The sequence below is a fragment of the Phoxinus phoxinus genome (assembly GCF_949152265.1).
Source record: "Phoxinus phoxinus genome assembly, chromosome: 6".
Taxonomy (NCBI): Eukaryota; Metazoa; Chordata; class Actinopteri; order Cypriniformes; family Leuciscidae; genus Phoxinus; species Phoxinus phoxinus.
Window position 1 is genome coordinate 36,387,989 of NC_136881.1, and position 23,832 is coordinate 36,411,820.

The 23,832-nt window shown below is 35.0% G+C and overlaps 1 protein-coding gene across 11 annotated transcripts in view; it reads left to right on the forward strand.

The window, feature by feature from the left end:
- otx2a (orthodenticle homeobox 2a) overlaps positions 1 to 23,832 on the forward strand; it is a 58,219-nt gene that overhangs the window by 28,866 nt on the left and 5,521 nt on the right. For 6 of the 11 annotated variants that reach the window (XM_079617065.1, XM_079617070.1, XM_079617063.1 and 3 more), the window contains one exon: positions 2,515 to 2,624. In XM_079617065.1, the coding sequence (XP_079473191.1) occupies positions 2,619 to 2,624 (6 nt within the window). In that variant the 5' untranslated portion in view covers positions 2,515 to 2,618. Of the gene's footprint in view, positions 1 to 2,514; positions 2,625 to 10,649; positions 10,746 to 19,930; positions 20,161 to 22,943; positions 23,058 to 23,832 lie in introns of those variants that run through there. The other 5 variants (XM_079617062.1, XM_079617067.1, XM_079617061.1 and 2 more) reach the window with 3 other exon arrangements.

Below are 23,832 nucleotides of genomic sequence, written 5' to 3' on the forward strand. Positions count from 1 at the left end.
CATTAACAGTCATATCTGTCAATTAAATGACTATCAATGGCCCAGTTTCTAAGTCCGACCCCTCTGTCTCTCTCTTTGTCCTGAGGGTAGGGCAGTGTATGGCCAGTTTCATTAGCCGAGTCTCACCAGTTCTCTCCCATTTGCAATTCTCCCCATTGTTTCCCTAAACAATGGCAGCAAACAAAGCATTAAAATGGAAATGACTGTAATGTAGCTAATTAGTTATCTGTGTTGGGACTGTTAGCGGGGAGAGGGGGGTGGATAATTGGAGCTCTCTGTCTGTCTCTAAGAGAATTAACTACATTTCAGGACACAAATTCCTACTTGAGTGTTGTGGTGACTTGCCTAATTTCTGTGTAACAATTTTTTTCCATATTCCTCTGGCCTTTGCTTAAATTTTTCATTTTTTAATATACACTCTAAAAAATGCTGGGTTGTTTCAACCCAATTTTGGGTCAAATATGGACAAACCCAGCCGTGGGTTAAATTTTTACATTACATTTTTAACCCAACGTTTGGGGTTTGTCCATATTTGACCCAAAATTGGGTTGAAACAACCCAGCATTTTTTAGAGTGTATACAGACACATTTTCAGACACATTTTTAATTTACATTCTGCACATTTTTCTAGACATTTTAACTGATTATTTTCAGAGGAGTAACATTTTCAAGAAAAATCTCTAACAGTCAAGATGTAATTATCTGAAGGTGAAAATCGTAGTAATGCTATAATCATGTTTGACAAATAAACTTTTCTGTCGGACAGATTTTACATTAAGACTTGAGACTCTTCTGCTGTAACATTATTTTCAACATTTAAACATTAATCAGTTTTTTTTTAAAATTGTACAGTTTTTTTTCTCCAGCTACAAACCTAGCTTTCATCGTGCATTTGAATAACACAATGTTCAATCTAAACCTATGACGCGTCCTCCCAGTTTTTGTTAATTTGTTTTGGCCCGCAGACAAATGTTTAGTCTTTTTCTTCGCTTGCCCATGTCATTTTCATTTGTTTATCGTCCTCTTTCACAGGTGCGAATCCACAAGTCTTGTTATCACGTGTTAACCGGCTGATTGTTGATTGGTGATTGTTAACAGCTTGGCTTTAAAAGACACATTTTAATGACCTCATCAAGAGCGCTGACTAACCCTGATTAAGTGCTTTTTTTGTCATTATTGTCCCATTAATGGCAAGAAGACACTTCTTCAGGACTGGCCGGAGACGTCAGTGCGTGTCACATCACCGTGAGGGTTTGTGATGCTTTCATTGGTGTCTGTGTAAAAAAAATAATTGAGAAGTTAAGAAGAAAAAAACAGCCACTTCTGATTGAGGTTTTTTAATAATTTGTTTTAATTATTCTTTTTTTAATAATAATCTATTATTAATTATAGTAACACTACATTCTTCAGCCGATTTTAATTTATCTGATCACAAAAAATTGAAATGCTAAAATTCTCATCCAGCCTCAATTGTTAAAAAAATTATCGGTTATCGCAAGAAATATAAATTCAGCATAATTTTATTCTTGCATATTGTTTTATTCGGCTCATAATGTAAAGTAAACTCTGTAATCATTGCCGCTAAATATTTTGCTAGACAAGTTATTGTGGAATAATTCACGACACTTAATTTTAAGGTGACGTAGTTACATGTTACTACATACTATTGTACACTCTAAAAAATGCTGAGTGTTCAATTTTGGGTCAAATATGGGCAAACCCAGCCATTGGGTTAATTTTTTTAATTGCATTTTTGATCCAACGTTTGGGTTTGTCAATATTTGTCCCAAAATTGGGTTAAAACAACCCAGCATTTTTTAGAGTGTAATAACAGTAAATTATGCATAAGTAACTAACACCTAAACCTAACCGTAACTCTATAGTAAGTACATGTAGTTTTTTAATTAACATTACATCTGCACTTATTTTAGTAAGTACAAGGTAACTACGTCCCCTTAAAATAAAGTGTAACCCAATCATTTTATATAGACACACATAGAACGAAATATTAATACACAAATGCTCAATGCCAATCAACAATCATTTAGTGAAAATATGGAAACTGTTATATAATAACCCAGAAACAATAACCATGCACTTGATTTATGCTGGAAACATACAAAGCCTTGAGAAATGAATATTGTGCAATATAAAATGATTTTCTTGGGGAAATAGTTGATGTGTTTCTCTATCATTTTTAGTATCTGTGTCTCAAAAAGTAAAATGTAATAGCTTTTTCACATTTGATGAACCCTCAGGAAAGAGTCAGAACCTGTTCACTGAGGTGAGGTGGATATGATTAATCTTTTAATGATTGTAAACGTAATTCTCTGTCCTGTCTCGTCTTCACGTTGTTGATTCTTCTGGGGTTTGGATATGTCAGTGTTAGCAGAAGTAGGTGTGGTGATTGCGTCCCAACAGGACTCTTTTATAAAGCTGGTAATTACTCAACTGACTGATGTTTATACTGAGACATAGGTGCTAATTAACCCTGTTCATTAATGACATTAACAGGCGACAGGCATCTGGACGAAGGGGATTTTTCCCCCCATGGATTTCCCTACTGGAATGACCCAGGAGCCACATATATTCCCAGACATGGCCTGAAAGGAACGTCGATGAAGGTAACTTGTGTATCTGTCAATGCAGTGATTTGTTACCAAATTTGTCTTCCAAAAATGGAAAACATGTTAACTGTGAAAATAAAATAAAACCGTACAATTGAATGTTAGTTAAAAAAATGCGCTCGTTTACCCTCATGTCGGTCCAAACCTGTATGACTTATTTTTCTGTGGAACACAAAAGAGGATTTTTATTTTATTTTTATTTTAAGAAATGTTTTTGTCAATGCACAGGCATTTTTCAAAATATACTGGTTTAAAATGACATGAAGGTGAGTAAATGATGACACAATTTAATTTTTTTATAAACTGTCCTTTTAAGATTGAAAATTCAATCCAATCAATCGTGGTTTAGTTATTGACTACTAATAATAAAAATCATTTGACATTTTTATGTTTTTTAAATGTATGTCATTGACTACGTTTGCATGTGCACCAATACTGTGATTATTTCTAAAAATTAGAGTAAGGATTTAATCGTAGTAAGATGTTTCCATGACACGGGCAAACCTCTTCACTGCCGTTATCATTTTCGGATTATTCGCTAAGAAAAATTATTTTTACCGCCATTATTTACAGACCTATGGAAGCTCTTTTCCGCCACAGAATAAGACATTTTAAAAAATAATTGTGAGTTTTTATCTTACAATTGCAGGTTTACATCTCGCAATTCTGACTTTATTTCTCAGAATTGTGAGATATAAAGTCACAATTGCGTGATATAAAGTCAGAATTGCGTGTTATAAAGTCAGAATATTTAGATATAAAGTCAGAATATTTAGATATAAAGTCAGAATTGTGAGATATAAAGTCACAATTGCGTGATATAAAGTCAGAATTGTGAGATATAAAGTCACAATTGCGTGATATAAAGTCAGAATTGTGAGATATAAAGTCACAATTGCGTGATATAAAGTCAGAATATTTAGATATAAAGTCAGAATTGTGAGATATAAAGTCACAATTGCGTGATATAAAGTCAGAATTGCGTGTTATAAAGTCAGAATATTTAGATATAAAGTCAGAATTGCGAGATATAAAGTCACAATTGCGTGTTATAAAGTCAGAATTGCGAGATATAAAGTCAGAATATTTAGATATAAAGTCAGAATTGTGTGATATAAAGTCAGAATTGGGAGATATAAAGTCACAATTATGTGTTATAAAGTCAGAATTCTGACTTTTTTTCTCGCAATTCTGAATTTATAACACATAATTGTGACTTTATATCTCCCAATTCTGACATCTTTTGCGCAAATTTGCAATTGCGAGTTATAAAGTCAAATTCTAAGAAAAAAAAATTACTTTTTTTTTACCTCAGAATAGTAGGCCTATCTCACAATTCTGACTTTATATCTCCCAATTGCGTATTATAAAGTCAGAATTGCGAGATATAAACATGCAATTCTGAGAAAAAAAGTCAGACTTTATATCATGCAATTCTGAGATAAAAAGAGATTTCCGAGATGTAAACTCGCAACTGTCCGAATTGTGAGATAAAAAGATAAAAAACAAGCATCCATACAGACCTCAACATACGTGATGAACTCACATACAGTAGCTGTGTTACTGGCCACTGTGTTAATCCACTTTTCTTTTTCTTTTTTCTGTAACGCATCTAAAAATGTCTTAGTTTCGATGTTTTCGACCATCAGTAAATTGCATTATATTTATGTCACTAAACATTATCAGCATGAATTAATTTTTTTCATCACACCAAAACTGTGATGCCTTCACCGTTAGTTCATCTGTGCATGACGTCACAACTTTGGTCAGAGTGGAATAGATGCGATTAAAGTGTTTTCATGCCTATTTATCGCGATTAATATCGGCTGTGTGCCACATTTATCACTGTGATCAATATAGTTACTGATTATGAGTTTAATCGCATCAATGTAATCAAAGTATTACATGAGATAAAGTGTAACCGCAACATTGCCTAAATCTCATGATAGTCATACGACTGCGCATTTAGTCAGTGTTTGATCTTAACAAACTTTTTGTTGCGCTGCCATTTGATGTCCACTGGGTCCTAAAGCAAAACCGTTCCAAATAAATGTGTGAGAAACGTTCACTTGGATGTTCGGGAATAAGTCAGCTGGTCTTTGTACATAAATATTGTTGACTTTGGAAAAGCTTCCACAACACTTTTTTTTAATCTGACACTAAAAGCTCTGCTACTTATTATGTGAGTCTTTTCTGAACGCCGAGCGGCCTGCGATGTAAATGATGTCACATTGTTAGTCCGTCTGGTGTTAAGCCCCTCTACGTGAGCGGGACGGCCAAACACCGCCTTGGCTTTGACACAAACAACTCTGCGTCCTGCCTTAAGTATATTATCAGGCCGGTTCTTTGGGGAGCACACGGCCAAAAGAAGCTTACCATTCATTAATGTTACTCTGCCAAGCTTTACACTGGACTTCAGCTTGTAATCAGCGCTGTGGTCTTTTTGACCTGGCCCATGCAAGAATGCCGTTCTTAAACAACTCAAATGGGATAACTGCTATAATCTTTCAAGAGCTAGACATGCTAAGAGTTTCAAGTCCAAATCCTCCGACGGAACGGAAAGGAGGAGCGTGCTGGGAAAGGGATACTCGTGGGGAATCTGCGCTGTGGTCCCTCGCAGGCCTCTGCACATCTAGTTTAGTCTTAGTTTAGTCTGCGCTTCAGTTTGGATGGGTGTGGGGGGGAGTAGCGTAGAAAAGATCTGGTCTTAACTATGAAACTCTAGAGGAACAGGAAGAAAAATGTTTTAAGCTGGAAATATGGAAAAGAGAGTTCTCATATTTCTTTAGATTTGAAGATGGAAAAGAGAGACGGCTGCTTGGGATCCTTTAATGATTCGTGTTTTGAATTATTTGGGTTTCATCCGATTCATTTGAAGGCCCGGCGGTTACACCTTGTTTTTTTATAGTAAAATATCTAGTTAAATGTGGTTGATTATTGTGTTTTCTAATAAGTTAGGATTTTTCTTTTTATTAAATTTTTTTATTAATAATTTTATTCACCAAGAGTTCATTAAATTAATCAAAAGTGACAGTAAAGACTTATACGTTGTTACAAAAAAAAATCTGTTTCAAATAAATGATGTTCTTTTGAACTTTCTATTCATCAAAGAATCCTGAAAAAAAATGTATCGCGTTTTCCACAAAAATATGAAACAGCAAAAGTGTTTTCAACATTGATAATAATAAGAAATGTTTCATGAGCATCAAATCAGATCATATTAGAATGATTTCTGAAGGATCATGTGACACTGAAAATTCAGCTTTGATTCACAGGAATACATTTTATATTCATATTTTATATTTATATTCATATTTTTATATTTATATTAAAATAAATAAACATTTTAAAATATATTCAAATCAAAAACAGTTCTTTTAAATTGTAATAACTCCTCACGATATGAATTTGTTTTAACAAATAAATGCAACCTTGATGAGCAGAATTTCAAAAAATCGATCAACCCCAGACAACGGTAGTTTATGTATTTGAAAATATTGACCCCCTTAAATAGTCAGTTAGCAACTTTGTGTTAGAAGCTTTGTGAGTATCTAACCAAGTTTTTAAAAACGGTCGCTTGACTACATTTTAACCAGGAAGAAAAAAGAGAAAAGATGAAAGATGAAAAAGAGACAACAAACTATGTAGAGCTGGAAATCATAAGGAATTTAAAGATTTTGATTACAATTATGATTCCATTCAACAATTCCATGAATGATTCTTTTAGAACAGAACCAACTGTCCTACCTATATATATATATATATATATATAAAGCATATTTTAATGTTTTTTAATAAAAGTAACAACAAATGTTAATATTTAACTGAACATTGTCAAATGTACAATCAGTCAGTAGTTGTCGATGTAATTCTAACGAGCTTTATCTGCAGTGAAGTCGAGAACCATGTTGACAGATTCAGTGAGTCATTACTAGTCTGATTCAAACCGACAGTTTTTGAGTCTTTCTAAACAATTCGCTTTACGTTAGCAGAACCAATCATCATAAAAATCACTTATTCGCAGTATTTATTAGAATATTGAGCCTAACACTTCAATTCCCGAGCCTAATAATCTCCTAATAAACCCAATAAACTCCTTAAACCTAACAAACTGATTACTTTACATCACACTTCTTCAATGTTACTTCAGAGCATCTGCATCATAATCATTGTTATCACATTTTAAGCTAATTCCTGGCATCACATGCCCAAACATTGTCTAAAAAAAAAAGAACAAGAGGGGGAGTCTGGGTAAATGGGGGGTGTTGGGAGAAAAGATGGGGGGATGGAGGTAAAGAGAGAGGGAGAGAGAGAGGGATGGAGAGGATTAGGCATCAGGATCCCTTGGGCATTGTCTGGAAATCTGGAGATAAAGAAGGAAGGGGCAGGTGGTCAGAGCGCAGGGGGAGGGAGGTGTGTTTCGGGGTGCTGATCTGAAAGGCTGGGGGCAAACATGCATTCATTAGAGGAGTGTATGTTCTTACTCAGCACAGTCGCCGTCCAGCTCAAGAGACACATGTGACCCGACTCTCCGGATGCTCACTTGCTCAGATTTGCCGTTCGCCTTTGACTGATCCGTCAGATGCGTTGAGAGGAGATGAATGGCACTATAACACATTAAAGAAGCCTGATTAAAAAAATATGTATATTTGTTACACGCCTCGATTGAATACTAGATTCTGATTGGTCGGTCGTGGCATATTTAAGTATAGTGACCATACACTGTGTACTTGTGCTAGTTTCATGCCTTTTATTGAACTTACACACTTTATTTCACTTTCTTGAAAGTAATTTCAGTTCAAATCAGTATTTTATATCAGTTTATTTAACTAGCCATGTATCATGTAGAGTCGTTATTGCTAAATAAACCCCTTCATTTATGTATTATGATTCTGATTGCGTTGCGTTTTAGTGATCTTGCACAGTGAGTATCACATTACTGTTTATCCTCTTATTCTTACGATTAAAAGTATCGTGGTGCTAAGATATCATTTTTTTAACATGTTATTGTGGTAAAGCCGTTTTGTTTTGATCCTTTGCCGCAGTAAAGTCACGTTTAGATTTTATGTAAATCATCTCATTTATTTTTACAATCAGATTAGTAGCATATTTATCTTGCGTAAATTCGCTTTGTAATAACACTAGAAATATTGTAATTAGTCTAATGTTTTAGTCTAATGACTGTGGTTAAAGTTGTATATAAACAAAGATTATTAAGAAAATACTACTTCAGTCTTTCTATTTAAAAATGTTGTTACTTGCTGTTTCTTTGTAGTTATTTGTGAAATTATCTAGAGAGAAAAATGTAAATCTTACACCAAATTTTTTGTGTATTCTTTAAAGTGCCATACCAGATAAAAGTAAGAAAAGAGAAAAGTAACCGCGCTGAATTTTTCAGTAGCATTGGAAAATCAGATTCATTGCAGTGAATCTTTTTGAATCTTGCAGAAATGATTCATTTAAACCAATCATTTAAAATTGATTTACTGATTTGAATCACTATACAAAAGTCTCTGCGTTTACAGTTGATTATTATTTTTGACTAATAAATTTGAATATTTTTAGTTTGCATAAATAGGCTACTGCTCCGATTGTAAACGTAATGATTTATGTTGATTTATATATATATATAGACTCCCTAAATAGCTACAGTGTTGCTATCTGCTTTGTCTACTTTGTTTGTAGCTTGATAATGAATTGCTTGTAGTTTAACAAACTAGCTAACCGGTTCAAAGTAGCTTCCCTGACACTGTTTTTCCCACAATACCGTTTTCTCCCTTTTATAAGTGTTGTTTTTTTTCTCTCTTCCTCATTCCCCAGTTCCCTCCTTCTCCCTCCCACCTCAGTATCAGATAAACAAACACTCAGGATATCCTGAAGAAACTGAAGTCTTAGCCAAAGGCTCTGTCCTAAATGGAGCGTCATTAACTCCACACAGCTCTCCATGTTAGATATGCAGCTAATTAGAGGTCCATTCACATGTGAACCGGCGCAGACGCTCTTACCTGCACCCTGATAAAGACAGACTTCAAACTTCAGCGCTCTTGTTTTCTTTAGTGCCTGTTGTGTTTGTTTTGTGTTTTGAGGGATGTCCACCGAGATGGGTTTGCTGATTGACATGTGAATGTCCTGATGGGACTGGGAAAATGCTGTTGGTTGGGGGGGGGGTAAGGATTTTATTGTACTTTTTAAATGTATTGGACTTGAAACGTACATGAATCTGAATGATTTGTAGTCCCAGAGAGATGTTCTCATCCCACCACAAGCTGATTTTCCACATGGGTCTCTGGAGATTCCCTACACCCCTGAGTCAAATTTAGTTAATGGTGTTAGCTCAAGATGCCTTAGTATGAGATTAATTCATTAAGTTAAGTGTGTGTGTGTGTGTGTGTGTGTGTGTGTGTGTGTGTGTGTGTGTGTGTGTGTGTGTGTGTGTGTGTGTGTGTGTGTGTGTGTGTGTGTGTGTGTGTGTGTGTGTGTGTGTGTGTGTGTGTGTGTGTGTGTGTGTGTAATGTGACACTGCACTGATTTGTTTCCCTCACTAATTGGTGAGGTGGAGTCTGAATCTCACACACACACACACACACACACACACACTCACACACATACACACACACTTACACTTAACTTAACAGAAAACCCTAACAGAAAACTGTAACTGTATTTATTTTACCATTTTTATGTTAAAATAATATATACATTTGAATATATAAAAATGAATATAAAAACTAATTTTGGGGGATTTTGTCAGGTTTAGCCCAAAAATATGGTTAAGTATGTACACACACACATACATACGCAGACTATGTAAATGTAAATGTAGAATTATATGTATTTCATGAATTCAATTAATTCTGTTAATTCCATTAATGATTAATTTAGTACTTTAGAAAAGAGCCCTGTGTATATATGTATAAATTCGTTCCCTTGTTTTACTAAATCGTGCGCACAATATAATAATGTGTTGCCTTGATTTACTAAATTGTGAAATGAAAGCGAGGGAACGAATTACTGCAACATGGCCATGATTTCATAAATCGAGTGAATTCTTATATGGTGCACACGATTTAGTAAAACGAGGGAACAAATTATATTATGCGGACGATTCACTTAAAACAAGGGAACAAATTAGTAAATCGTGCGCACGATTCAGTGAAACGAGGGGAAATAATTATTGCGTTGTGGCCACGATTTACTATTTTTTCCTGCATGTCATGCGCGTGGCTCCGTACTTCAGTCCTACGAATAGCATTTAATATAAATGTAAACTATAATGCATTTTAATTTAATTATAACATGCAATTAAGCGTCCAAAAACATTACATTCAGTTCGCACTTTTTAAAGTATGCAATGTCCATAATATTACTTTTAAACTGTGCTAAAGTGTACTTGATTCTAGGATACACTATCTGAGTATTTTAGTGGTGCTATCTGCATTGGCAGAAGAACACGGCCAACTAAAGGCCATTGAAATGTGCAGCATTATTCAGTGTGTTGACGTCATTTCCACTGAAACAGGAAGAGGGGGGGCGGGACATATCGATCAGCCCCTCCCCCTTTTTTAAATAGCCAATAGCCTTTCGTTTATCACAGCTCGGCCAGAACTGTTGAGCTTGGCAAAGCCGCATTTGACAGCCACAGTCTAACTATTAGACTAGACTCTCTTAATATGAAACTGTTACTAAAGCAAAACCGTGAACAGTCATGCTGAGGATGTGTGTCTCCTCCATCGCTTTAAAATACAGCATTCTGTGCAGAATTCAAACGGGTCCGATGCGTTTTGTGGTCTCCACCAACTCAATCACATGATCCGCTCTGTGCTATCGTGTCTCTGGACCGAAGCTGCGGCGGCGTGACACTAGCGTGAATCCAGACTTCATTCGCCCCGATGGAAAGCATATTACACTGTGAACCGTTCCCTATCCCCTATGTAGTGCACTGTGTGCCATTCACCATGTAGAAAGTAGTAAATGTGTGAACAAATGACCGATTTTACCTGCAGCTTCAGCATCTGTTTATAGGGGGCGGGACGCTTCAGATTCTTGAGAGCATTTGATTGGACAGAAAATCTGATGAGAAGCTGAAGTGCAGACTGATGTCATCAAAAGTGAGAGACTGTAAGTTTTGAATGTTTATATCTTTTAAATGTGATTTTTGTCATTGTTTTGGAGCACACTAGTCATTTTAAACGTTTTCATACTAAAAGACAAAAACCTTCAATTTTGATTTCATGGGGACTTTAAGAAACCTTAACGGAACTGAATGCCATAGAAATCTTTGGTTCCAGAACCGGTTCTCGATTCCCAATGCTAACAAACACACACACATACACCAAACACCTCCCCCTACAACTAATCAGTCCGGTGCAACACACATTGTTGCTGTATGTAAATGCAGACACACTAGGAGAGAGGGGGGGGGGGATGCAGAGAGGATTTTTTTTGAGGATAATGTGGGGGTAAAGGACAGGGGCCCGCACCCCTACACAACGGAGGGATTACCTCTCTCTCGCTCTCTCTCTCTCTCTCTTTCTGTCCTTCATCTCCTCTGGGTGGCCTCATGCTTCCCATCAGGAATGGAGACAGAGAGAGAGAGCGTGGAGGGGGTGCCAGTAAAAAAGAGAGAGAGAAAAAAAAACTGTTAAACGCACGGACATTCACACAGCAAGGCAGATCGTTGAGAAGCGAGTGAGCTTAATTCCATCAAAGAGAGAGAAAAGCGAGTGATTAATTTATTCTCTCCCTCCTCCCTCGCTTCTCGGCTGCTTTTGACTGCTCTCAATGTTGGCCGGTCCAGTGACATCTGGTGCCGGTCAGGGTTTGTCTTTTTAGCGGGCGAGAAAAGGCAACGTCTGCGGAGAAGCGGCGATCCTTTTATTGTTGTTTGTATAAAATTTTCTCTCTCTAGAGATTAAGAACATGTGAAAAAGAAGCTTTGGGTAATTAGATGTGAAATGTTGCTCTTTTTGGAGTCAGCGCGTGAGCACGGTAACGAAAGGCCAATTAGAGGAACGTTAGTGAGTTTTATCAGGATTTTTTGGTGGTTTTATAAATCCTTATGTTGTTCCAAACCATATGACTTCTTTCTTCCATAGAATACAAATAGGCTTGTTACGCAGATTGCCCAGGCCAATCTTTTCAATGAAGTGGGACGGGGGCTATCGAACCTCCAAAATTTCAAATAAGGACCCCAAATGTATTACAAAAGTAGACTATGTGACTCGTGCATTATATTATTAGTCCTCTTAAGTCATATAATAACTTTGTGTGAGAAACAGATGGAAATTTCATGGAAAGTCATGCTCAGTCCCTGTTTGCTTTCCTTATAGAGCTTTCATTATATAAATATATATATATGTTGTCCATTTTGATTTATTTTAATTTTAGTTAAAGATGAGACATTTTGCCTTGGTAACTAGCTGAAAAATATATATTTTTTAATTTCAGATAGTGTTTATTTTATTTTAAGTAATGAAGTGTTTTTTTTTAGATATGGTTAAAGTTTTAGTTAAATATAATAACCCAGAATTTGTATAATATCATATTATATACTGTTCATTGTCCCTGTTAAATAAACTTAAATTAATAAAAAACATTATTATATTATATTACATTATATACTTTCCATTGTTCCAGTTAAATAAACTTAAATTATTAAAAAATATTATATTATATTACTGTATACTGTCCCTTGCCCCTGTTAAATAAACTTAAATTAATAAAGAATTATATTAAATTATATTATAATACTGTTTATATACTGTCCATTGTCCCTGTTAAATAAACTTAAATACATTAAAAATATATTATATTATATTATATTATATTATATTATATTATATTATATTATATTACATTATATTATATTATATTACATTACATTATATACTGTCCATTGTCCCAGTTAAATAAACTTAAATTAATTAAAAAATATGATATTATATTACTGTATACTGTCCATTGTCCCTGTTAAATAAACTTAAATTAATAAAGAATTTATATTATATTATAATACTGTATATATACTGTCCATTGTCCCTGTTAAATAAACTTAAATGAATAAAGAATTTATATTATATTATAATACTGTATATATACTGTCCATTGTCCCTGTTAAATAAACTTAAATTAATAAAGAATTTATATTATATTATAATACTGTATATATACTGTCCATTGTCCCTGTTAAATAAACTTAAATGAATAAAGAATTATATTATATTGATATCAAAACAATTGCCATTTATTGCGCAGTATATGCATCCACGAAAAATGACTTTGACACCAGTTAACATAATTGAAAAAGAGGCTCTAGCGTTGCAATGAAATTCACACATTTTTAAGTGTGACTAAAGTGTCCAAAATATTTTTGGGGCCACTGTACGATATGCATATACATACATGATACAATAGTACAGAAGTCAACCCGTCACAGTCAGCTATATAGCGTGATGCTGGTACGCCCAGATATGAACCACATCATTTTTACCTCAACGGTCTCCATCTTAGATTAATAAAAGAGCGTTTCTTTCGCCCCCCCCCCCCCCACCTCAGAAATGACATACTTCACATGAAAGGCAGTGACATTACACACTCACACACAGATCCACAAGTGTGTTTTCTAAGCTTTCCCTCTGAAAGAAAGCCAGATTGGACCCCCTCTGAAACATCAAGCTCTGAGGGAAGCGAGGAGGACGGAGATGAGAGCTTTCTGTCGTCCCGGTGTCTCCGAGAGCTCTGACACAGACAGCGAGAGCTGCGGGACGCCCCACGTATCACACACTGAACAGGAGGACACCTTTTAGCTTTTGTCATGAGATTATGAGGATCTGTTATGCCGCTCTGTTCGGTCCATAACCTACTGAGAGAGAGAGAGAGAGAGAGAGAGAGAGAGCTCAGGTTGAGTTTGTCATTGTCTGCCTCACAGAGGCTTGAAGTGCTGGTTTATTAAAGCCTTCATTTGTTGTCATGTTGTAATAGTTCTGCTGAGTCTATCTGTCTGTTCGTCTATCTACCCTTCGTTCCATCCATTCGTTCCATTCGTTCCATCGTTCCATCCAGCCATCCATGATCTATCCATCATTCTGTCTATGGTTTGTTCTTTCCATCCATTCTATCCATCGTTCTGTCTATTGTCCATTCGTTCCATCCATCCATCCATACATATGGTTCTATGGTTCGTTCTTTCGTTCCATCCATCCATCTTTCTGTCTATTGTCCGTTCGTTCGTTCCATCCATCTATCCATCATTCTGTCTATTGTCCGTTCATTCGTTCCATCCATCCATATGGTTCGTTCGTTCTTTCCATCCATCCATCTTTCTGTCTATTGTCCGTTAATTCGTTCGTTCCATCCATCTATCCATCGTTCTGTCTATTGTCCGTTCGTTCCATCCATCCATCCATCTATCCATCGTTCTTTCTATTGTCCATTTGTTTGTTCGTTCCATCCATCCATCGTTCTGTCTATGGTTCGTTCTTTCCATCCATCCATCTTTCTGTCTATTGTCCGTTCGTTCGTTCCATCCATTGTTCTGTTTATTGTCCATTAGTTCGTTCCATCCATCCATCTATTGTTCTGCCTATGGTTTATTAGTTTCATCCATCCATAAATCCATCCATCGTTTTGTCTACGGTTCGTTTGTTCCATCATCTATCCATCTATCGTTCTGTCTATGGTTCATTCGTTCCATCCATCAATTTTTTTGTCTATGGTTCATTCGTCCGTCCGTCCGTCCATCCATCCATCCTTCTTTCTATGGTTCATTAATTTCATCCATCCAACTTTCCATCATTCTTTCAATCCATCCATCCATCCATCATTTATCCATCATTAATTCCATCCATTTATTCTTCCATTACTATTATTAATATTATTACTATTGACTGTCAGATATACGTATATAATATAGACAGCCAGTTTTATATATCAAATTAAAAACTAATAATTACAATGTACCTCATGGTTTCTGACCAGAGTTTGAAAAGCAGAGTGAGAATGTCATAATGAAGAGTTCCTCCTCTCCACTCATTTGTCATCAAGCGCAGCTCTTAAGTGAGTGTGCTTGAGCACTCCTCCTCTAATTAAATCAAGATCTATAATCCTCCCTCAACGACCAGCGTTATGCTGACTCGCACTCCTTCCCATTCCTGCAAAAACATGAACCCTCAACAAATACCGCTATTGAATTTTAGTCCTCAAAGATCAACAAAACTAAAAATATGTTTTTATGGCTGTGTACATACAAATACAAGTAACCAGAAAAAAAAACAGTGTGAATAAAATTGTGTGCACTGGGATCAAGCCGGGTCCCTTCATGGAAGCAGGAAGAGGAAATATCATTTTAGAGGGCAGACGCACGCTTTTTAGACGTGGATGGGGCAGGCTGAGGCCCTGACGAAACTCCGATAGACAAATTGGATTACAGAGCGAAGGATTAAATAAAAAAGAGGGGATGACAAACAAGACAAGCCGGCTGTGATCACAGGCTTTAATATATTTCTTTCCCTTCTTCCTTTTCATCTTCCCCACTGACCCACCCTCTCTCTCCCTCTTTTTTTTTTACGAAGGGAAAACTCGGGCTTAGTCTGGACTTATTAAAGCTGGGATTAATTTGTAATGCTCCCTTTACCCTGAGGGTGAGCAGCAGATTTGTTATCTAAAGCAAACAGGGTGAAGCGCAATAAAATAGATGCACAAAAGACTGTGAAGCACTGAAGTTTTAGAGGGAGCTTTTTTAAGGAGCTTTCGAGAGCTTTGCAGATTAAGTGAAAGTCGTATGCATGTAATATCTGCCCTTCACAAAAGGAGGACAGCCATCGAGACATGTTGCAAAAATGAACCGAAAAGGTTCTGCATGTTTGCGATTGTTGTTCCCGTTAATACAGGTTTAACAGTTGACGCCTGCCAGGAAAATATGCACCTAGTCAAATCATTTTCTCTATGAATATTCATTTATGACGTGGCAGGACTGTCCTATTATCTGGCTGCATGTAGGTGAGTGTGAAGTCATTTTGCATGTGGATAAGTGTGAGAACATGCATTAATGTGTTATGAAAGTGTTAGAAGTGTCGATGTGTGTCCGGTAGTCACATATAAAACAAGTCACACATTTTACACAATAAGTCAAATTCTGAGCCAACTTATTGATATTGAATATTGAATGGCTCAATATTGAGCCAACTAATATAGCAAACTAGTTTTATATTTTTATTAGCGTAAATGTACATTTTGAAAGCCAGGCTCCTTTGATTATTTGAGATTCAATTATTTTATTTGAGTTTATTCTAGTGAGTTTATATATTTATATATATATTTAGTGCTGTCAAATCGATTAATCTCATCTAAAATAACAGTTTGTTAATAGATAATATGTTTGTATATATGCATGTGTATATATAGGTAAATTGTGTATAATTAATATATATATATATATATTATACAAAATTGACCTATATATATACATGCATATATATATATATGTATATTTAGTGCTGTCAAATCGATTAATCTCATCTAACATTAAAGTTTGTTAATATGTGTGTATATATGTATGTGTGTGTGTGTGTATATGCATTTTGTATAAGTAATATATATATATATATATATTAATTATACAAAATTGACCTATATATATATATATATATACATACATGCATATGTAGATATATAGATATAATTAGTGCTGTCAAATCGATTAATCTCATCTAACATAAAAGTGTGTTAATATATGATATGTGTGTATATGTATGTGTGCGTATATATACTATGCATGTTTATATATATATATATATATATATATATATATATATATAGGTCAATATAATATATATATATAAATAATAAAAAATACATAAAAGCTATATAAATTATTTTATTTATATAAATTGTATATATAGCCTATATATATATATATTATTTTTTTTACAGAATTATTACACAATGTTGTAAAAAACAACAACAACATGATTATCAGCTGATGTTTTTTAATGATGCATGATTTGTCTGAATATAGATATGTCACCTGGTTTTGCCTGCTAACACTTTGCAGTTGGTTTATCAGTGGTTCCCGACGGATAATTGCCTTGGGACACTAAAGGATTTTTAAAAATGCTGAGAACAAAACACTGATTACATAAACGAGAGTCTTTGTTATCTGTATTTGTCATATGCTTCAGTGACAATAACCGGCTTAGCCCAGGCAGAACACACTGGCCACTGATTATGAACAGCAGTCGCGGGGCAGGAATGGCCTGTAGAAAAGCATTATTCCAGTGGGTTCGTCCATATGTCGCTCAGCCTTTTTAAATACTCCATTTCCATCTGATCGATTCTGACGTTTGTATGGCAACCTGCCAGCGCCGCACCGGTTGCCTTGGTGAATCCACTGAGCTCAAGATAAAGATTCAGATCCATAATCAATAGATTGCAATTAGTTTGATGACCGGACGGCTTAACTTTTTCAATTCACTTTAATGCTGTGTTTTTTTTAACATGGTAATTAGGAGATTGGCTCTCATAATCTGTGGGTGTGATATCAAGTAATGAGATTATGAAATAGAGATTAAGTGCTTTGATACGAGGAGGAAGTGACTGCTGTTTGCTCACGTTTATGAACACGGTTACAAAGTGACCTGTTGGACAACTGCAAATGTGAACAATTATTAAATATCACTGAATCAATCTGACTACAGTAAGATGCATCCACCAAAAACATTTTTTATGGTCATGTGAGGTAGAAACGGCCTCTTCAATTATTTTTATTATAAACAAATTTTTTTTTTTTACAAATTATGATTTTTAAGAGTTTTCCTTATGTCTGCAATTTCCATATGTTATTGGCACCATAGATATTTATAGAAATTACACATATTTCATAGGCAAGGATGCATTGGTGTTCCACAATTACATTCTACAACTTGTATGAAACTTTTATGGAATAATTCATTCAAATGTGCTTAGCTACTGTTTTTTCATACAATCTTTAGAATGTTAAGATCTAGCCCACTTTGGACATAGAACGTTCAGCTTGTAAAATGGAACTGATAAAGATGAGGTCATCATGTCATGTTAGATTCTGATTGGTCTTCTTTTTTGCATATAACTTAAATGTGAACATATTTAAGGTAATAACTTGACTAATTAATAGCTTAACTAATTGATTAACAAAATAATTCATAAATGGACTAATTAATAACTTAACTAATTATTTGCAAAAGCAACTTTGCTCATTTTCATTTAGTTTAATTTATGTGATACAATAACTTAGTAAAACAAAAATAAGTATATATATATATATATATATTTGCATAATATATATTTATATTTAACGTTTATGTTAGATGCAAATAACTGTGATTAATTGACTGATATATATATTTATATATATATATATATATATATAGAGAGAGAGAGAGAGAGAGAGAGAGAGAGAGAGAGAGAGAGAGAGAGAGAGAGAGAGAGAGAGAGAGAGAGAGAGAGAGAGAGATACTATACACATATATTTATATATACAGGTGAAACTCGAAAAATTTGAATATGGTGCAAAATTTAATTTATTTCAGTAATTCAGCTTAAAATGTTAAACTAATATATTATATAGAATCATTACATGCAAAGTGAGATATTTCAAGCCTTTATTTGTTATAATTTTGATGATTATGGCTTACAGCTTATGAAAACCTTTTCACAATATTCTAATTTTGAATTTGGGGTTTTCATAAACTGTAAGCCATAATCATCAAAATTATAACAAATAAAGGCTTGAAATATCTCACTTTGCATGTAATGAGTCTATATAATATATTAGTTTCACCTTTTAAGTTGAATTACTGAAATAAATGAACTTTTGCACCATATTCTCATTTTTCGAGTATCACCTGTATTTGTAAAACTGTAAAGAGGAAAATGCAAACATTTAAACATTCAAAATGTTTAAAATACTATATTTAAATCTGCCTTTACACCGCAAAGATGCAGGTGTCACGTTGCATTAATTCTCATACTTAGCCAATAGAAAACAAGATGCCTGTTCAGTGTCATGACAACCTGTTAAAACTGTGTTAAAACTTTAACACTTTTCTTTCTTTTTTTCTGCTTTGGAAGCACAAATCGAATTGCTTTCTGCAATTTACACGACTGGATCAATATCACGACAGCCAAGATGGCATTTTCCTCTCACTGGAAACTAGTTTTTGAGACTGTCTATCAATAGAGCCACTTTTGAGTTTCCCCTCTCCTCTCCGTTGGGTCCTGCAGGCAGGTCTTAATCCCTCTCTTTTTTGTTTTCTCTCTCGTTTCGGTGGGGCGGGTCATGAGGATCTGAACCTGCACATTCTTGAGGGGCTGTGTGAGCTTCACATGGTAACCAGTGAACCGCATTGTTAGACGGAGAGAAGGATTATGGCAGCCATGCAAGTTATAACGCGAGTCTTCGCAAGCCTAGAAAGACAGACCTGAAGGAAACGAAACACACTCCTCCATCTGTTGGCAGCTAAATCTGGTGCACTTCCTGTTGAGATGAACCACTTGTGTTTGTTAGCAAGTGTTGAGAAGTAGTTGAAATGCTGAGATGGGATATGACAGATGGAGTGACAGAAATGAACTTGAAAAGGAATAGGTCTGGCAAAAATGTAATTTCTGTCATTTACTCACATGTTGATCCAACCCCATTGGCTGTTTATTTTACACAATAAGTATTTTAAAGTAATAGTTACTCAAATAACTCAAATAAGAACTGAGTAATATTAATTACATGTATTTACTATAGAGTTAGTTACTGCATAATTTACTGCTGTTATATAGTAAGTACATATGTGTAACTAGTCACCTTAAAAAGTGTTTCTCAATGAAGTCATACAGTTTGTTTGAGAGACAGACTGAAATTTGAGTCATTATTCATTGAATAGCAACTGAAATTTCAGTCTTTCACATGCAAATAATTTCAAGATTTTCATTTTTGGAGGTTAAATAGCAGCTAAGATGCTTTTAACCCTTAAACGCATAACTCGGGTCTTTAGTGACCCGTGGCGTCATTCACTACCCTCCTCCTCATTCATTTTTTAAAAGTTAGATATCAACCTTCATAGTGTTCCTCGATCAATTCATTATAAACAATAGGCTATAACAAGAAAAAAATTATGCAATTATAAAAAAAATGCCTGTTTTCAATTTCCCATTTGTTTTTTTGTATAAATTGTATGGGTCGCTAACGGCCGAGGTGTGTAACAGTGTAAGTATATCTTTTCTGCACAAAAATAATTGAATCTTTGATCACTGACGTGCAGTTTACCATTATTTCACAGGGTGGCAATGTCTGATACACATGAATCATCAGCAGAACTTGAAAATGGCTCAGAGATTTACTGCTGAGCAAGTACTGAACACAATCAAATATTACTGTCACTGTCTGTGATCAAAATATTGATTTTGAAGACGTTGAAAATGATAGTTTTGAGATGCTGAATGTACTGGGAAATGAGCTCTGAAGAAGACGGTGATGATGATGGTACTGATCCCTTCCCAGCTCCAAAAGGTAATCAAATGTTCTTTATTTTATTCTTCTGTAATTGTTACTCTAATATCAGGAGAGATTTATATTATCATGACAGGTAGAGATCCATCCGTGTTAGATATAGATCCATGTGTGCGCGCGCGTGCGTGTGTGTGTGAGTGTGTGTGTGTGTGTGTGTGTGTGTGTGTGTGTGTGTGTGTGTGTGTGTGTGTGTGTGTGTGTGTGTGTGTGTGTGTTAAGCCGTGTATCTGGTTTCTCCACCTGAGTCTTGTTTCTCTCCTTCTATCTCTCATCACTCCTCCCTTCTGTTTACCCTCCTAATGAGGGGGGCGGGACCCCTGTGCTGTGATTGACAGCTCCACACTCCCCTGCTCTTCCCTCCTCTCCATTATCTTCATGTCCACACTCACAATGAGTGTTTGGCTTTTACCCTCCATCATTAAGTGACGTCACCAGGGAAATTATCGTTAAAACTAAGACCATTAAAAAAACGTTGACTGAAATAATGTAATATATATATTAAAAGTGAACTTATTTAATTTCAGCTAATTGCCAAGGCAGCATTTCTCATTTTCAGTAGCAGGCTAAAAGTGTGTGTGTGTGTGTGTGTGTGTGTGTGTGTGTGTGTGTGTGTGTGTGTGTGTGTGTGTGTGTGTGTGTGTGTGTGTGTGTGTGTGTGTGTGTGTGTGTGTGTGTGTGTGTGTGTGTGTGTGTGTGTGTGTGTGTGTGTGTGTGTGTGTGTGTGTGTGTGTGTGTGTGTGTGTGTGTGTGTGTGTGTGTAAAATATATATTTTAGAAAAACTGAATAAATATATATATAAAAACTGTAATATATATATATATATATATATATATATATATAGGCTATATAGTATCTCAGTGATACTAAAATAACACTGGACGTCAGGTCTCCAATGTAATGAAATATTTTTGCTTAGAAATTCATCACATGACACAGCTCAGCTTACTCGGTTTAATTACATAATGTTATGTAATTAATAACATTCATTATGTTAATTGCATTACATTGGACTGAATTCTAAATAAGTATTATCTGAATATGATCATATATCAACGGTTCCAACGGTCATGGAAAAACATGGAAAAGAAAAATAAAGTTTTTAAAAGTCATGTAATTTCTTTTCTTTCTTTCTTTTTAAATCACTGTAACTTTTTTTTATATTTTTTATCTTGAACAGCTGGGAAAGTCATGGTATATAGGCAGGGAAAAACTCAAAAACACTCTTACAAATAAAACCTTTCAGTGAACAGATGTTAAAAGAACCTTTTTTCTCTTCAGTGTGAAGAACATTTTAATAATCTGAAGAACTTTTTACACTCTATAGAACCTTTTGTGGAATGGAAAGATTCCGTGGATGTTGACGCTTAATTCCTCATAGAATCAGAGATGCCAATAAAGAACCGTGTGTGTAATGTTTGTAATGTTACACAACCTAAAATTAGTCCTCTTAATAATGTATTGAGGTTAAGTGTTGAGGGACTCAGATTGATCTGGGTCTCGACGTTATCTGGATTTAAAATGCAAACTCTGAACTGAGATCAGCTGCCGGCTGCCGGCGAGAGCTTGTGTTTTCTGGCAGCTATGAGTTGAATTTTCTCCTTGGATGAGTTCGAGCTCTACAATCACTGCTGTCATTTATCGTCAGCACATTTCTTCATTCGATGGCGTGCTTGTGTGCTCTTATATGTGCACATTTCTCTTTAAGTAACTTTTGACTGTTTTTAACCAACTATATGGTGTGGCCAAGGCATTATGACACCATTGAGCTGGTATCTAAATGCAGCTGTTGAATTCATCTTATTTTTGGATAACTATAGGCCCATATCTGATATCAATCAAAGCATTTTTTTAAGTTTAGGCTTATCTCTCCAAGCTATTGGATTTAGTTTTGGATCAGTATTTTATAAAAATGCAAACAAATATCTGAGGGATGTTTGAACTGAAGTTTCATGAAATTTTAAAAAAGAAGAACACTGTAAAAAATTATGCTTTTATGTTGTTTAAGCTCATTAAAATACGTTTTGTTTACAAGATTATACAAGTTACAAGATTCAACTATTTTTTTAAGTCAGTTGAATGTATTTTAAGTTGAAATTACTTAAACATACAAGTTGATTGTATTTTAAAGCAGCAACTTTTTTTTTACAGTGAATGTTTTGTTTCTCGTGAAAAAAAGAAAACAAACAAATAGGGCCTAAATTCATAAATATCAATATTTAAAATCTAAAATGATGTTGTAAGAAATTATGTAGACATCTTAAGGTTTATCTTACATTAGTTACATCTAAAATCATAAAAGTATGGCAATTCAAAGTAAAAGTTCAACGACAACAAAAAATTCAGAAGTAGCCTAGGCCCAAACGTTTTATTTTATTTTCGATGAATAGCCTATTGTCGACAGAGCTTCAACTTCCGATTTATTTAAAATAAAACGTATACCTTTAGGCTATAAATATAAATGGATTAAGCCGAGAAAAAAAGTCTAGAACTTTTGGAAATCTCACATCATACTTTTATGATTTAAAGCTGGTCCTGTGAAGTCTATAGGCTATGCTGATCCATGAACTCCGCAATCCAGGTGTAGCCTAAAACTTTCCCGCTTCTTCTTCCTCTTTTCCCCGAAGTCTCGGTGAGTGACAGATCAACGCGTCCTGCGCTCGCGCTTTCTGACAACTCTGGGATTTACAGGGGATTTTATGCACCATCGTTTTAATAAGCGCCGACAATTTACAAGAGACTCGACAATCCGCCTGGTAAAGAGACCAATCACACACACACACACACACACACACACACACACTCGCTTCAGGCCGGCTGATCCCACGGCTTTACGGGTTTATACTGCTCAGGAAACTCTACTGCATTTTGGGATTACACAAATACCCCTGGACAATAGGTTAGTGCCAGCAGAAGCAGATATCTTGATTTTACGGGATCGATCCTCTTTAACAGCTTTTGATGCACTCAAAATTGTTTAGGAAGTTTTGTTGTAACGTGTCTCATCGTTGTGGGTGCGACAGTAATGCCAGATCTGAGCAATCGTTTTTAGAACTGTAAATATATAGGCCTATATAATGCCCTTTTGATCATTTTTAATGATCAGTTTATTTAACTTATTCACATATTCGTAACTTTATATGAAGAACTGATTATTAGCCTAATTAAAATATTTGTTTTTAGTTTAAGTTAATAGGCCGTTTTGCTATAGAATAATTTAGCACACTAAAATTTAAAAGTAGCCATAGGCCTAGGCCTACTAACATAGCCTAGGCCTAGCCTACTACTTTTATTAAAAACATGAGTGTTTTACTTTTATTCTTAGTTATTTATATATTTCGCTGTTACTTTGAGTCGACATCAAGAAGTTTGTTAGGCTTCCGACTAAAACGTCAGAATTATTTTGTTTTATGTTGTGTTTTTTTCAACTAAAATAGGCTAGCCTACATGTTGCGCCACACTGACTTTGATTTGTCAGACAAATAATTTTTCAAAAAGAATAGTTTCACTGGTTATGTTTCTTAATAACAGGCCCACATGATCATATAAAACTAGGCCTACTTATCAAGGTTTTTTTTGCATGTCAGCATTTTAATGTCGGGTTTTCTTCGCACGGTTAGCCTAACTTGGCCCAAAAATTTTTTTTCATTTGGCTATTTAGTTCTGAAACTAAA